The sequence below is a fragment of the Phyllostomus hastatus genome, unplaced genomic scaffold (genome assembly GCF_019186645.2).
Source record: "Phyllostomus hastatus isolate PE091 unplaced genomic scaffold, TTU_PhHast_1.1 phas_contig_348, whole genome shotgun sequence".
NCBI classification, from domain to species: Eukaryota; Metazoa; Chordata; class Mammalia; order Chiroptera; family Phyllostomidae; genus Phyllostomus; species Phyllostomus hastatus.
In genome coordinates, this window is record NW_025333860.1 from 1,591,889 (window position 1) to 1,608,346 (window position 16,458).

The 16,458-nt window shown below is 55.6% G+C and overlaps 1 protein-coding gene across 1 annotated transcript; it reads left to right on the top strand.

The window, feature by feature from the left end:
- Positions 1–1,077: 1,077 nt before the first annotated feature.
- Positions 1,078–16,092, top strand: NFATC4 (nuclear factor of activated T cells 4). Its single transcript, XM_045841237.1, has 10 exons — positions 1,078–1,350; positions 2,436–3,531; positions 4,956–5,118; positions 5,693–5,892; positions 6,221–6,393; positions 7,001–7,141; positions 8,030–8,085; positions 8,363–8,489; positions 8,679–9,260; positions 9,981–16,092. The coding sequence occupies exons 1-10, from the start codon at positions 1,251–1,253 to the stop codon at positions 10,046–10,048; spliced, it is 2,706 nt and encodes a 901-aa protein (XP_045697193.1). The 5' UTR covers positions 1,078–1,250; the 3' UTR covers positions 10,049–16,092.
- Positions 16,093–16,458: the final 366 nt, after the last annotated feature.

Below are 16,458 nucleotides of genomic sequence, written 5' to 3' on the forward strand. Positions count from 1 at the left end.
GTGTGCTAGAAAGGTTTGAAGTACACGGTCTGCGTGGGGGGGAAATGGTAACACCCCATCCTGTCCGACGTCCGAGCTCGAATCTCGAATCTAAATCTGTCTTCACACAACAGGGTCCTCCCTTGCCTGCCCTTCCTAAGAAATCCAGTCCGAGTTTTCCTTCCTCCTCTCGCCCAGGTGACAGGTGTCCCACTACGGGGCCCACCAAGTCGTGGGGCTCCGGGCCCATAGTAAACCTGGCCAGGATTTTCGAGAGAGCCGGAGCGGGATGCCAAAGGGCAGAGACTCATTCCAGACTTCAGTTCTGGGGGGAAGGGAGCCGACTTCCCGCGGAGGCTAATTAATGGCCTCTCGGGGTGCCTGGGACAAGGGCATCGGTAAAGCCCGGCCTGGATCATCGCCCATTTGGGGCCATGGACCTATGAACTGATCCCCAGGACGGTTGAATGTTCTTCACCTTTTGGGGGTGGGGTGGAGTGGGAAGGAGAGACAGACGGCGGAAGGGCTGCTTTGAGAGAGCAAAGGCTTCGCCAAGGCCCAGAGAGGTCGCCTCAGGCGAAGGATTTCGAAGGAATAGCCTTTTTGCTTTTCAGAGCAGCCTGGAGCCGCTCTGCACCCGAGTGTCCCCTTGGCCTGAGGGATAAGGGGAGGAGAGGTGGTCCTTCCTAGCTAGTTGATGACTGCAGAACTTCTTCAGAACTTAAGAAACGGCCTTCCGTGGACCTTCTGTACTGTGGGCACCAAATGTGGCCCCTTTAAGGCGCTCGGACCCAGAGCCCCTGAACTTAACCTAAGTTGGGGGGGAGTAGTGGTGGTAGTGCTCCCCGCGAGAAATGATTGTCACAACTGCGGGCCAATCGGCATCATTATGGTCATACCACGCTTGAGGGACCGTTTTCCAATTCAGTTTTGCGCTCTCTCTTTTTTTTGAGGGGGAGGGGCTGGAGAGAGGACAGAGGGAGAAAGAGAGGGTGGGGGAGGACGAGGGGCGCGTGCATCCCTGGAGGAGGGGCTGGAGCATCCCGGGCAGCCAATCAGGGACAGGCTGGGGGGGCCGCTTTGAAGAAGTTTGGGGGAAAAAGTTTGGAAAAGTTTCTATAATAACTAGGGGGCGTCCGGAGGGAGGCGGCAGCGGCGGAGGAGGGGGCGTCTTAAAGAAGGGGAGGGAGGGAGCCACGGGTGAAGCGACGGCAGCCTCCTGAGCTCCCCCCTCCCACCCTGACCCGGACCTGGGGTCTCAGGCCGGATCCATGGGGGCAGCAAGCTGCGAGGATGAGGAGCTGGAATTTAAGCTGGTGTTCGGGGAGGAAAAGGAGGCCCCCCCGCTGAGCGCGGGGGGGCCGGGGGAAGGTTAGTGCGGGGCTGGGAAGGGGTCTCGGGGTCAATGAGGGACGTGCCGGGGATCCTGAGTCTGGGAACTTCAGGGCAGCGAGCCTGGGGTGGGAGATGAAGGGGTCAGAGGTTGAGGGGAGTAGCGAGGCTTGGGGGGTCTGCGGACGTCTGCCGGGGGCCGGGCACCACTTTCTCCTTTTTAGGTCGTGCCTGGGGTGGGGGTGGGGGTGCCGCGGGCTGCGCGCCGCCTCTAGGTTGGGCCGACTGTCACAGGCAAGGGGCTGGACGCGAATAGCGGTCCGGAGAGCCCCTGGCGCGGCCGGGGGACGGGAAGGTGGGACTCTGGAGCTTGCCCCTTGCGGACTGAGCCCTGACCCCGCGGACCTGAAGCCCCGGGCCGGGGGCGCTCTCCGGCTCAGTCAGGGCACCCCTCCCCCTCTCCCCGTCTGGCCGCAACGAGAGGCAGATGGCTGGGACTGAGCCGGGGGTGGCGGCCGCCGCTCGCACGGAATCCGCGCGGCGTGCGTCCCCCTCCCCCCACCGGGCCGAGCCTTGCGGGGCAAGCAGCACCCCAGCCCCCCGAATTGAGGGGAGCGAGGGAGGAGCCACCTCCCCTCGTCACGACTGCCCTGGCGCCCCCCTCCCCTGGCCACTGTTGCGATAGCAACTGGGGCTCCTGCCAACGCAGTTTGGGGGTTTGGGAACCGCTGCTAATTGGGTTCATGTGTGAGTCGCCCCTAGCCCATCCCAGCGTCTCTCTAAACGCGCCTTCAGGCCGGGCTCCAGCCCCTCCTGACCCACCTCCCTCACCTTAAGACCTAACAGGTTTGGTACCCGAGGTCCGAGGGCAGAGGGCTCAGGGTGTGAGCTTTTCCGTTTGGGGGGAAAGGCTTGGCACTTCTGAATCTATCTCTTCCACCTTTGCTCCTGTCTTTGTGGCTTTAAGGGCACTGCACAGAACCCTCTTTGCTGAGGAGCGGGTGGCATACGGGATTTAGGGGGCTGCTGGCTACTGAAGGAACCTAGACATCTCATCTGCTTCTCTCTTTTCCCATCTCCTGTGGCGTCCCTCTCTCTGTTCCCCTCCCTTCCCATTTTGACAGAACTGGACTCAGAGGACACGCCGCCATGCTGCCGTCTGGCCCTGGGGGAGCCCCCTCCCTATGGCGCCACCCCTATTGGCATTCCCCGGCCGCCACCCCCTCGGCCTGGCATGCACTCACCACCGCCCCGTCCAGCCCCCTCACCAGGCACTTGGGAGAGCCAGCCAGCCCGGTCGGTGAGGCTGGGGGGGCCAGGAGGGAGCTCTGGTGGGGCTGGGGGAGGCCGTGTCCTTGAGTGTCCAAGCATCCGCATCACTTCCATCTCTCCTACGCCTGACCCGCCAGCTACTCTGGAGGACAACCCTGATGCCTGGGGGGACGGCTCTCCCAGGGATTACCCCCCTCCAGAAGGTTTCGGAGGCTACCGAGAGGCAGGGGGCCAGGGCGGGGGCCCCTTCTTCAGCCCGAGCCCTGGCAGCAGCAGCCTGTCCTCGTGGAGCTTCTTCTCAGATGCCTCGGACGAGGCAGCCTTGTATGCGGCTTGCGACGAGGTGGAGTCTGAACTAAATGAAGCAGCCTCCCGATTTGGCCTAGGTTCCCCACTGCCCTCGCCGCGAGCATCCCCTAGGCCATGGACCCCTGATGATCCCTGGAGCCTGTATGGTCCAAGCCCTGGAGGCCGGGGACCAGAAGATAGCTGGCTACTTCTCAGTGCTCCTGGGCCCACCCCAGCCTCCCCACGGCCTGCCTCTCCATGTGGCAAACGGCGCTATTCCAGCTCGGGAACCCCATCTTCAGCCTCTCCAGCTCTGTCCCGCCGGGGCAGCCTGGGAGAGGAGGGCCCGGAGCCACCTCCACCACCCCCATTGCCTCTGGCCCGGGATCCTGGATCCCCTGGTCCCTTTGACTATGTGGGGGCCCCACCAACAGAGAGCATCCCCCAAAAAACCCGGAGGACTTCCAGTGAGCAGGCAGTGGCCCTGCCTCGGTCTGAGGAGCCTGCCCCCTGTAATGGGAAGCTGCCTTCAGGAGCAGAGGAGGCTGCAGCTCCTCCAGGTGGTCCTCGGAAGGAGGTGGCCGGCATGGACTACCTGGCAGTGCCTTCCCCTCTGGCGTGGTCCAAGGCCCGGATTGGGGGACACAGCCCCATCTTCAGGTGAGGGTTGTGTCTGGCACCACTGCTACCTCCAGCCCTTCCACTTCAGAGCAGGAGGCCAGGGATGGGTTTGCAGAAAGGTCCTAGTTTCTGTGCCCTTGGCATTTCAAATGAATCTGCAACTAGTTTGGCTGCTGCCATTTACGCAGTTTTAGGGAGAATTACAACTACAACAGCATGACTTCTACAAACCAATGATTTGCAAAAGATAGTCATTCCCCATGGCCCAATTAGAGAAAGCCCCCTCCCCCACTGCTTAGGCCAAGGGGAGTTCCCCTAGTGTTCCCCCACACTTAGCTCTGGGCTGGCACTGTCTGGACTTGGGCTTCGGACTGGATTTCAGACCTACAGTGGGTGGCAAGAAGTCCTGTTCTCTAACTTTTAATTTCTAGGGCCTGACTTGGTGGAAAGTGTACCTGCTCATTCGAATTAAAATAGCATATACTTGCAAGACAAATTTCATGTTAAAATAAGCTGTTCTTGCATTTTTCTACCCCTTTTACCCTAAAAGAATCCTGCCCATTCCAATAATCCTAAACCTTGGGGTATGAGACTGAGCTGACTCCATCCAGGAAAGTTTTCTGCAGAAAAAACCTTAACACCTGCTCCCCTAGGTTCCTATAGAGCATGGTTTCTCACCCTTGGCACTAGTGATATTTTGAACAGGATAATTCTCTGTTGTGAGGGCTGTGCTGCATGTTTAGCACTGTAGGGTGGTTTAGCAGCATCCCTGGCCTCTACCCACTAGATGCTAGTAGCATCTTCTCCCCTAGACAACCAAAAATGTCTCTATGCAAAAATGCATTACCAAATATTACCTGGGGGCAATTACCAGTTGAGGTCCCCTGGCCTAGGGTATCTGGGAGCTCAAAACAGGAATGTTGCACATCTGTAACTCCCAGCTTCAGGAATTGACCTGCCTGGCCCCAACTAGTGGAGTAGGTGCTGACCTGGGGACAGGGTCTGTGCTCAGTCCTGGCTTCTGTCAGTCACTGGCTTGCACAGCCCACTGTGTTCTATCATAGGGGTCTCAGTTTCTTTATTTGAAAAACAAAGGGGTTTATCTCTGAGGCCTTTCCAGTCTGATGTGGTGCTTCTTTGCTCCACCCTTCTCATCCAGATCTAAGGATTAGGATGGGCTTTGGGTTCCTCTGTGTCTAAGTGAACCTTTGCCAACTCAGACCCTGGGGTCAGACCTGGAAAGGAGGGAATCTCAGGTGGGGTGCCATCTTCCGTAACCTCATCTTGAGGGGCTCTGTGGGGCTTGTAACCTTGCTTCTGGATTTTTGGGCTGTTTTGTTTCTGTTGTGATTTCTCCCACACCCAGATCCCCTCCTCCCTCACCTCCCAGGGCGCTGACACTCAGCGCTGCCCTGACCAGGGTCCGAGACTGCAGATCATCAGTGCTGTGCTCTTCTGTCCAGGACCTCTGCCCTACCCCCACTGGACTGGCCTCTGCCCAGCCAGTATGAGCAGCTGGAGCTGAGGATTGAGGTGCAGCCTAGAGCCCACCACCGGGCCCACTATGAGACAGAGGGCAGCCGAGGTGCTGTCAAAGCTGCCCCTGGTGGTCACCCTGTAGTCAAGGTAAGGGCAGAGGCCAGGCCTGATAGCCTTTCTCCTCTCCGGTCCCACATCCCTGCAGATGGGATCCAGCTGTGCAGACCCGTGGCACTGCCCTTTCCCACACTCCCTCTCAGCAGTGACCCTGCAGGCAGGCTGGAGTTGGGGGAGGAAGAGTGCCCTTCAAGGACCCGGATATACTTTCTACTCCTCTATCCCTCCACCCCCACTTTCCTCATCCCGTGGGACACCAGCCTCATGTCTACTCTGGAAAATGATGGCCTGCCAGATGTGGGGGAGGGTTTAGGCCGAGGCCAAAGTTCACTGGGAGTTAGGTTGTCTCCATTGAGTTGAGCCAGTCTCTCTTGGGAGATTTTCCCCTTTGCCCAGCTCAATTTGGGCCTTATTCCAAGAATAACACTGTGAACTCCAGGCCATGTTTTCTCCACAACTGGTGCCCAATTCCCCCTGGGAATCCCTTCCTGGATATCCTTTGTCTTTCACCAACTTCAACCTCTGGTGGACTGAAAACCCTGGGATGGATGAAGGATGAGACAGTGGAGATTTCAGTTGGGTTACCTGTATCTCCCTCTGCCAGCTCCTAGGCTACAGTGAGAAGCCACTGACCCTACAGATGTTCATTGGCACTGCAGATGAAAGGAACCTGCGGCCTCATGCCTTCTATCAGGTGCACCGCATCACCGGCAAGATGGTGGCGACAGCCAGCTATGAAGCAGTGGTCAGTGGTACCAAGGTGCTGGAGATGACTCTGCTTCCTGAGAACAACATGGCAGCCAAGTAGGTCCCCACTCTACTTCCCCTCAGTCTTCAGGCTTCGGGACCAGTCTTTTCCATGGGTCCTAAGCCAGACCCACTCTTCCTCTTCCCGGAAGAGCTAGACATCAACCAGAGGAGCAGCTTCAGGCCTTCTCACCATCTAGAAGAGGACTTTGGGGGCTGGGGAACACTCTGCAGAGGCCATCCCTGGGTTAAAATAGCCCTCCTATACTCGCAGAGAAGGTCTTCAGGGCTTTGCTAGAGGGCAGGGCTTCCCTCTTGGGTGGGTGAGGGGCAGCACCACTCTGGCTTCAGCTGGGAAGGCTTGCCATCCACTCTTTGCCTTTAGCATTGACTGTGCTGGAATCCTGAAGCTTCGGAATTCAGACATTGAGCTGCGGAAGGGTGAGACGGACATCGGGCGCAAGAACACACGAGTGCGGCTGGTATTCCGGGTACACGTGCCCCAGGGCAGCGGGAAGGTCGTCTCTGTACAGACAGCATCCGTGCCCATTGAGTGCTGTGAGCAAAGAGGCCCTATGCTATCTTTCTGTCTCGTGGCTCTCTCGTCTGTGTGTCTGTCTGTTCATCTCTCCTGGGCATAGTGTCCTGTGTCCCGTCTGTTCTGGGTAGCCCTGTAAAGGAGTTAGCCCTTATTTCTATACTGGAGGGGTGGGAGGAGGCTATTGCCCTGGGGAGGGGACTCCGGAGCAGGAGAAATCCAGGGGTGGCTACGGCAGCGGCTTCCGAGACAGTGTGCCTATCCAGGGTATCACGCTGGAGGAAGGTGGGTGTGGTGCTGGGAGCCGCAAGTGTGAGCATGTGTGAGAGATTTGCCCCTGCTGCAGACTCTGTCTCTGGGTTGGACTAGAGTGTCCTTGTCCTCCCTCTGCCCTGGGTGGCCCTGGGCAGGATAACTCTCCGGCATGCCCTGTTGGCTTCACTCTCTGCCTGGGTGGTTTCTTACATGATGGGTGCTCCCCCAGGGACTCCGTGGGTTTACTTGTGTGCCTGCCACTGAGGAGGGCTCCTCCAGGGCCCTGTGGCAGTTATTCCAAGGAGCTGGGGGCAGAGGACACTGTCCTCTCCATACTCAGCCCAGCCAGGCCTTCCCTGCACTGCTCTGCAGCCCAGCGCTCGGCCCAGGAGCTGCCCCAGGTGGAGGCCTACAGCCCCAGTGCCTGCTCAGTGAGAGGCGGAGAGGAGCTAGTGCTGACTGGCTCCAACTTCCTGCCAGACTCCAAGGTGGTGTTCATCGAGAGGGGCCCTGGTGAGTACCCCCGGGGGAGGGAAGGGCTGGCAGGAAGAGTTGGAACAGGCAGGTGGGAGAACTCTGGCACTGTCACTAAATCAACTAATTGAGCCTGAGTTTCCTTCTCTGTAAAATGGGGCAGAAAGACTGTCCTTCTTCTTGGGCATGACAGCAATCTACAATGCTTAGGATGCTGAACAAGTGTAAGTAATAAACATGCTATTTTTTAAAGAGAAGTTGGCTTTGAGATGATTGACCCCATGTGGATAGGAGCCATGAGAAGAAAGGAAGAGGTAGCTTATACCCTCACAGCCGCATGCTGAGCCCCTCCTGAGTTATGAGCCTGGCAGCAGAGCTATGAGCACGAGATCCTGTGACATACCCCAAGACGGAGCTTCAGGGTGAAGGGAAGACTGAGGGGCTCAGGTGCACCCCCCAGCCTGAGGTCTTTGTCCCCCCACAACCCTGACCACCAGGAGCACTAACCCCCACACTCAAATCTAGCAGATTCTGAGGTGCTGGATCATGAGTCTTGAGGTCACACTGCCTTGCTTCAAGCTAGCACCCTTCCCTACCCTTAAACTTCCTCCCAGCACTATCACAGGAGGAGATGCTTGGAGCTGGGTGGGAGGGTTCAAGAGTTGCTCTGTTACCCATGCCTTCTGATTCCTAGGCTGGCCATGCTATCTCTATGGGTCTCAGTTTACTGCTCTATATCTTATGGACAGTTTTAAGCCTTGCCTTTTCCATTTAATTGAGCAAACATGCAGTGGGCTCTTTTGTGAGCCAGGCCTTGTAGGGGCCTTCTGAGCCTGACCGTGGCTCTAGCAGGAGGGGAAATGGCAGGGGACTGGGCACGGGGCAGGGCCCTGGAGCTGAGCTGGAGTAATCTGTTTCCCCGCACAGATGGAAAGCTACAATGGGAGGAGGAGGCCACCGTGAATCGGTTGCAGAGCAATGAGGTACCAGTGTCATTGGGGTGCCCACCCTGGGAGTGGGACAGGGGAGAAGTCGGGGAATTCCCAGCTGTGTCCTTGCCCATGGGAATGGACTCTGAAGTGACCTGTTCTTTTCTAGAGGAGGCATTCTGGCCACTCTGAGAGCAGGTTCTTCTCTAGGGAACGAACTTAGCTCCTGAGCAAATGGAAAAATCCAGGAGGTGGAGTTCAGGTCCTTGGAAGGGCTGGGCTGAGCCTGTGTCCCTGAGAGCTTTCTGCCTCATCCTCTGCTCCTTCCCAGGTGACACTGACCCTGACTGTCCCTGAGTACAGCAACAAGCGGGTGTCCCGGCCTGTCCAGGTCTACTTTTATGTCTCCAATGGGCGCAGGAAGCGCAGCCCTACCCAGAGTTTCAAGTTCCTGCCTGGTGCGCTCCAGGATAGCTCATGGTGGGGTGTGGGGACATGGGAGCTGTGCAGGGCAAAGGGATGCCGTGCCCCCACTGGGAGGGGGCAGGGGCTGGAGAAAACCTGGAAATGGGAAGGTGGGCGGGAGTGTGCAGTGGGGAGTTTGCCAGCCTTCTCACAGTGTCTCCTCCTGCTTCCCATCCACCCAGTGATCTTCAAGGAAGAGCCCCTACCTGACTCATCTCTCCGGGGCTTCCCTTCAGCCTCAGGCCCCCCCTTTGGCACTGACATGGACTTCTCACCACCCAGGCCCCCCTACCCCTCCTATCCCCATGAAGACCCTGCTTATGAACCTCCTTACCTGTCGGAAGGCTTCAACTATGGCACACCCCCTCTGTACCCACAAACGGGGCCCCCACCATCATACAGACCTGGCCTTCGGATGTTCCCTGAGACTGGGGCTTCCACAGGTTGTGCTCGCCCACCTCCAGTCTCCTTCCTTCCCCGGCCCTTCCCTAGTGATCCCTATGGGGGACGGGGCTCCCCCTTTCCCCTGGGGCTGCCATTCCCTCCTCCAGCCCCCTTCCGGCCTCCACTGCCTTCCTCCCCGCCTCTGGAAGGCCCCTTCCCTCCCCAGAGTGGCGTTCATCCCCCATCTGCTGAGGGGTACAATGAGGTAGGGCCAAGCTATTGCCCTGGGGAGGGGACTCCGGAGCAGGAGAAATCCAGGGGTGGCTACGGCAGCGGCTTCCGAGACAGTGTGCCTATCCAGGGTATCACGCTGGAGGAAGGTGGGTGTGGTGCTGGGAGCCGCAAGTGTGAGCATGTGTGAGAGATTGCCCTGCGTGTTTGCTGAGGGCTAGAGCTTGGCTTCCCAGAAATTGGGCATCCTTGATTCCTTGGGGCCAGTCAGAGGGTCTCAGAGGCAAATTCTTGATGTGTATAGCTACGTGAACCCATTTAACTTAATTCTGAAGGGTTCATGGGGTTTCGGCCCCGACCCTTCTCCGTGATCACAAAGTCTCAGGCTAGAAGTCCTTTGAAGGTTATGCAGTCTAGCTCCCCAGTTTGCAGACTCAGACACTGAATTTCAGAGAGGAGCGGTGGCTTGCTGAGGCTCCAGTCAAGCGTGTTTGCCCTTGCTTCCACTTTCCCCTGAACATGGTGACTGTGGTCAGAGTTGCCCATGAGGAACCTTCGTATTTTACGTCTTCTTCCTCCCACTGACTGCACCCATCACTGGCCCTGCTGATAGCAATTGTCATGATACTGCAGGCTGCTGAACCAGCGGGAAAGGGTGGGAGGGGGCCTGGGAGCCCACATGGATAGAACTGAGCAAGATTCAACACCCGGAGCAGGTGTCAGGACACATTGGGGAAACTGAAGCCCAGTGGAGAAGGAGCCTAGAGGCATGCTAGACTGAGGCCTGCCTTGAATGGATTGAGGGTCTCTGGAAAAGGAGGGGACCTGCCCCTACCTAGCCCAGTCTCTCAATTGTCCCTCCTTTGCAGTGAGTGAGATCATTGGTCGGGACCTGAGTGGCTTCCCTGCGCCTCCCGGAGAAGAGCCTCCTGCCTGAACCGTCAACTGGCAACCCGAGCCTCCACAGCCCCTCCAGCCTTGCTCACTTTCTTTTCACCCTGGGGTGGTGGTTCCAGAAGCTTGGGGCCAATCTGGTTTTTCTCTCCCTAGCTTTTGCCTTTCTCCCCTGCCCGCCCTCCCCTCCCCTAGCTGAAATGTGCCCCCCTGGGCCTGGTGCTGCCAGGGAGGGTTCGGGAGGAAGAGCGTGGAGGACTGGGGTGGGTGGAGACTGAGGCTGGGTGGGAGGACGGCTGATCGAAGGCTGCGTCTAGACTGTGTACGGGCCCTGGTGCTGGAGGCTGGGGACAGTCGATGGGTAATAAACCGCTCACTGATGAGTGCTGATCGAGGCTCCAGAACTCTTTGGAGAGAGAGGAGGTGCAGCTTATCCTGGCCTGAGGTGGCTTAGAGGTTGGAAAGAGATGGGATGTAGCTGGGATCACTGTGTCCCTAGGAGCTTCTCAGAGCAGGGGCCTGGGGAGGATGTGAAGGGGCCTCAGAGGTCCGCAGCTGGGTGGGGGCTGGGGCCAGAGCTTCAGTAGCCTCTTTTCCCTGGGATGCAGATGCCTGGAGGGTCTTTGGGATGGGGCCCAGGAATATGTATTTTTCAAGTTTCTTTCTCTTGCTACCACTCAGATGATTCTTATTCACAGCCTAGGTCAGGAAACACCAGTCTAGACCTTCTCTCTCATTTACCAAGGAGGAATTTAAGATTCAGAGAGGGAGAGGTGTGCCCAAAGTCACACAGCTAGTCAGGAACAGGTTGAACGCTGTACACCTGCGCTTCTGCCCCCAGTCCACCCCCAGACACCCCGACTCATCAGGCTCAGGGCCCTGAAGCTTATCTCCCTGGAGCAGGGTTGGGGGTGAGGGAGGGCTGGCATGGGTCTATTCACAGTCTGGATTCTTGGGGACTGTGAGAACATTCTGGAAAGAACTGTGCTTTGGAGGTAGACTGCAGGAAGCCGAGCAGCCCCTGTAGCAGCTCGGAGTGCCACCTGCCCCGGGGCCCAGTGCATTGTGTGACCTCCGAGCCTGTTCTGCTTGTGTGCCCACATATCGCCACTGACAGGCCTGTGCTGAACACTGGGTTTCTTCCCTGCCTTGACAGCCTATGGGGCCAAGTCCCCAGTGGATTGGAGGAAGTCAGGCCTTGTCAGTCCTGCTCCATGGAGCCTGGCACATGGTGGGCACCGAGTACCACTAGCGTGCGTTGGCTAGACCTGGCTGCTGGGGGCCATACCCAAAATGTATTCAGGGCATCGGTACTTGGGAAACTGGCCTCACCTCCATGCTGGTGGGGCCTCTCTATGTCTAGTGGGTCCATGCAGGTCTGGCAAGAACCCACGTGTTTAGGGGTGGGTGTGAGAGAAGCTGGCTCTGGAACAGAGAACAAGGGAACCAGGACAACCCTCAGTAACAAGGAATTTCCTTTATCTTCCTGAATATAAACTGCTGTGAACCAAACTGACATTAAGTGGTCAGTGCATGGGGCCTTGGCTGCTTTCCAGAGCTGCCCTCCAGTAGGGGCCAGAGTCGTTGCCCTGTAATTTCCATGTCAGGAGAGACCCTGGGACACGTGTGTTATATCCAGCATTCTTCGACTCCCCCGCCCCCCCTCTCTACCCCAGGATCCCTAACAAGGGGTTGGTAGGTCAGCTCCTGTGAATAAAAAGCTGTATTGAAGGGGACTCACTACCTCCCTAGGTAGGTGATTTCATTTTCGGCCAGGGTACTGCCATTCATTCATGGCCAGACACTGACCCAGCAGCTACTGAGTGCAGCCAATGGGTCCCAGAGGGTCTCGTAGCTTCATGAGGCAACAGTAAGTCAACATCTCATTATAACTCAACAGTTCAACTCAGTATGTATTTCTTCTAGTATGTCAGGTCTTAGTGGGGCAGGGAACAAATTTGTTACAGGGTGTACAAGGAGCAGAGGGCAGGGGTAATCTGTCCAGCTGTGGGGGCTAGAGGGAACTTCTGAGGTGACTTCTAGATTGAGACCTGCAGCAAGATGAAACTGACCAGCCCAAGAGCAGGGGAAGGCAGGCCAGGCAGAGCTGCCAGAAGGGGCCAGGTCCTGGAGGAGGGGCAAACAGGGAAGGTTGACAGATGGAGGGCTTGCCGCACTTGAAGGCTCAAGAGAGGTTCTGTGCCATGTGGGTAGAAAAGGTTAAGTTCTGGAAGTGGGGGTCCCTGAGGAGGGACTACAAAGGAAAGCATGGGCTGGATTCTGAGGGGTCTTGTAGGCGTGCCAGGGAACTTAGAGTTATCCAGTGATGATGGGAGCTTTCCCACTAGACGGTAGGCTTTAAGCTGGGAGTGATGCAATCGATTTGCCCTGAAGTTCCCCCTGGGGGTGAGCTGACATCTGCTTGCCTGGGAAGGCTCTGTGAGGCGCTTGTGCTGCCCTTGCTTCATAGGGCTCACCCCTCTCCTCGTTAGAATCCTGACGGGGGTCAGCCTTCCAGGATACCCACAGATGTCTAGCTCCCTGAGGCTGGGGTTGGAAGAGGGGAAGGGTGCTGGATCTTCAGGTGGTGCCAGAAAAGACTTTCTTGGCCAGGGTTTTTCAAAGTGTGGTCTGAGGATTACTTGCCTTTGAATCACTAGGTGTTGGTGGTGGAGTGGGGTGGTGGTTTGCTTTGTTTTGCTTTGTTTTTTAATGTAGATTCCTAGGCAACCCCCAACCTTCTCAATTATATTCTGGTGGGGGTGAGGCAGAGGCCTAGGTAACTGCTTTTTAAAGAGTACTCTGGGTGATTCTATGGCACAGGAAAGTTTTAGAACTAGTGTCATTTGTCAAACAAGTGTAGGTCTTTCTCATCCAAACTCAGCAATAACCCCCTGCCCCTCACAGATCTTGTCTGGGCTGCTGTGGGCGGAGGGTCACCAGGAAAGTATTTGGGGAAGTGAAGGGAGCAAACATTCCTGATATTGCAACTTATCTCTTCCCTCATCTGGCTCTGTCTTGCTGCTTAGATGTATAAGACGGTGCCAGGGACAGCCTGGAAGCCTTGTGTGGGCGCTGCTTCCCCCAGAGCTGAGTCTCCTCCTCTGGTTGCAACTCTGGGTCTCCAAGATGTCTGAGGAGGGCTCGGTGGGGAGCCTTCCACTTGGATTTTGGGCTGTGCTTGGAGAGAGCTCTGAGGTGCCTTGGAGCCTGCTGCCAGACCTTCTCAGTTGCCATGAACTGCAGAGAAGCAGTATCTTTCACGCTTCCTGGAAATCCCAGATGTGGGAAGTGCATAGGGGTTTGGCTGCTTTTTTTAGGAGCTGGTTTTAGTATCCTCAGTGTCAGATTGCTCAATTAGCCAACTCTCCACAATGTCCTCCAGGGCCCTTGGTCTGTGCCAAACCCTGTGCTAGGCGTGAAGGACATGAGCATCACACTGGGGCCTTGCCCTGGAGAAACGGACAACCCACTCGCTAGTGGGAGAGACCTTTCTGCCTGGAGCTGCTGGAGTGTGTGTGTGGGAGTGGGGTTGGTCTGAGCTCTCTGAGAGGCAGAAATGATACGTTGCTATGGAAACACTGGGACAGAACACAACAGGGAGGGTCTAAGAACATTTTACAAAGGCAGGTGATTTTGAATTGAGTTTTTGAGGAGGAGAGGGAGTTTTCTGGGTAAATGAGACAGGGATGAGAGAAGGGTGGTCATGCCTGTGGGTTAAAGTGTATGAGGTCAAGACCAAACAGGTAGGAAGGAATCAGAGTTGGGATGCTTCAGCAGGCCATGCTAAGGAGTGTGAATAACAGGGAGTCACTCACTCGTTTTGTCAAAGGTCTACAGGTGTGTTTGTGCATGTGCATGCATGTGTGTGATTGAAGCTTAGAAGCTGTGTGGAGAGAAAGTGGCAGGGAGACCATAGGGAAGGGTTTTGCAGTAGTTCAGGCAACAGAAGTCTGGGCTTGACCTACTACTTAGCTCAGCTAAGTGGGACGAGCTATTCCTCACAGGGAACGGGAAGGGGCCTGGGCTGGAGTCATGGCTCAGCCAACCATCTGTGCGATCTCCAGCCCATCCGACACGCAACAGGGCCCTGGCTGCCAGCTGTAAATGTTTACTGAGCGCCTGCGATGTGCCAGCCTCTATGCTAGCTACGGGGGATGCAGCAGCGAATGAGACAAACAGGGTTTGTTCCCTCATGGAACTCAGGAATTAACGGGCAGTTACACAACAGCGTCACGGGGGAAATGCTGGAGGCTTTGGGACCTCACGGAAAGGTCACTGAACTTGTTCTCTTGCACGCTGCCTATGCATCTCTTGTAGCAACAGTGGATGTCCATATTTTGAGAAAATCTTTTGGATCCACTTCTTTTTCTGGGGGTGCAGGGTCAAGGCATTCTCTGGAAGACGGGATTATTTCCAATGTCAGTGTTATTCTAGATGAAGAGCATCCAAAGTCAGGAAATGTGGGTTTGTCACTCAGGGGCATCTCCTATGCTTTTTTCTCTTAGGCCTGAACCGTGAGGAATCTAGTTAGGCCTGAGTGTGTGCAAGTAGCCTCCAATGCCTTCCAGTGAGGCAGGGGCCTGGGAGGGCGGAATGCCAGGGGCCCAGGTGGGGAATGGGGGCAGCTCTATGACTAGGTGGCACTCTACTTTAATGTTCTTCTGATTCCTTTAGCCCTTTTCAAATGTCTTAGTTTCCTAGGGCTATCATAACAAAGTGCCACAAGCTGGGTGGCTTCAAACAATAGAAACCTACTTTCTCATGGTTTGAGAGGCCAGAAGTCTGAAATCAAGTTGTTGGCAGAGTCTGTTCCTTCTGGAGGTTTGGAGGGAAAGTCTGTTCCAGTCCCCTCTCCTAGCTTCTGATGGTTGCTGGCAACCTTTGGTGTTTTTTGGCATATAGAAGCATCACTTCAATCTCTGCCTCTGTCATTACATGGAATTCTTCCCTGTGTCTCTGTGACCAGATTTCCCTTATTAAGACACCAGTCACTGGATTTAGGGCCCTCTGTAAATCCTAAAGAATAGAGGCCGCTTCCTTTCCAGTGAGACCTGGCCGAGCTTCAAGTCTGGCTTGGCTGTGCCTTGGGGTGGGTGGTGGCCGCTCCCCCCATACTGCCCTGGGATGAACAGTGCTGAGGTTATCACCCAGGAGTGCTAGGAAGGCGACTGACACCAGAGGGCAGCAGTAACAAGGTGGAGGGTGGGGTTGGAGTGTGGGAGAAGAAAGGTTAGAAAGCGATCAGTGCCCTGCCCCGATTCCTCTGTGAACTTCACATCCAGATCCTCTCCCGCATTTCTCAGACCACCTCTGGAAGACTGGTTCTGCTTCCCAGAACCATCTGCCATTCGGCCCTTAATACTCGTAGATCTGTCATGTTAACTGCGTTTTAGGGAGACTTCTCTGTCTCCCCTACTAGATTTAAAGGTCCTAAAGAGCAGAGACAGTGTTTTTATTAGTAACTCTTTGCAGATACAATGAGAGTTAGAGTGAATAATAGAAGCTGCCATGTTTTGTGATGTGTACCTGAGGGGAATGCTTTGAGGGCCTCCACGCCCTTTGCCGCAATCCCCAACCCAAGCTCCGAGATACTTTTTAAGAACCACAGCAATGGAAGTACATAGCACTTAGGGAGAGCTCACCTCCTGGCGCTTCACCATGCCTCTTACACAGCTCGCCTCATTTGAGCTTCTCCCAACAATCCTGAGAAGTTGCTCCTGTTACTCTCCCCATTTATAGCTGAGAAAACTGAGGCACAGAGGGCTTAAGAAGTGACTAGAGTCACACAGCTTCCTGAGGACAGAGCTGCAATTCGGAGGCTATCTCCTGACACCAGGTCCAGCAATCTTCTCCGCTATACTGCAGCCAGTTCCTTACCTCATGGGTGAAATCAGAGTAAAAGTAAACATCTAGTAAAGTACAGCATGGGGAGTATAGTCAATAATATTATAATTATGTATGTTGTCAGATGGGTACTAGACTTATCTTGGTGATCACTTGGTAAGGTATATAAAATGTGTAATTGTTATGTACACCTGAAACTAATATAATATTGTATGTCAACTATGACTGAAAAATAAATTTTAGCCCTGGCTGGTGTGGCTCAGTGCATTGAGTGTTGGCCTTTGAACCAAGGGGTCACAGGCTCGATTCCCTGTCAGGGCACATGCCTGGGTTTCAGGCTGGGTCCCCAGTTGTGGGCGCATGAGAGGCAACCACACACTGGTGTTTCTCTCCCTCTCTCTTTCCCTTCCCTTCCCTTCTCTCTGAAAGTAAATACAAAAAATCTTTTTTAAAAAGTAAAGGAAAAATAAATTTTAGCACTGGCTGGTGTGGCTCAGTGGATTGAGTGCACGCCTGTGAACCAAAAAGTGTGGTTTGATTCCCAGTCTGGGCACTTGTTTCCCCAGGTGGAGGTACACAAGAGGCAACCACACATTGATGTTTCTC

What these genes read in the sequence shown, in the direction of transcription:
- NFATC4 (XM_045841237.1), top strand. Translation starts at nt 1,251, where the DNA reads ATGGGGGCAGCAAGCTGCGAGGATGAGGAGCTGGAATTTAAGCTGGTG. An exon ending in CGCGGGGGGGCCGGGGGAAG is followed by an intron (nt 1,351 to 2,435) that starts GTTAGTGCGGGG and finishes CCATTTTGACAG; the next exon opens with AACTGGACTCAGAGGACACG. An exon ending in GGGTATCACGCTGGAGGAAG is followed by an intron (nt 9,261 to 9,980) that starts GTGGGTGTGGTG and finishes CCTCCTTTGCAG; the next exon opens with TGAGTGAGATCATTGGTCGG.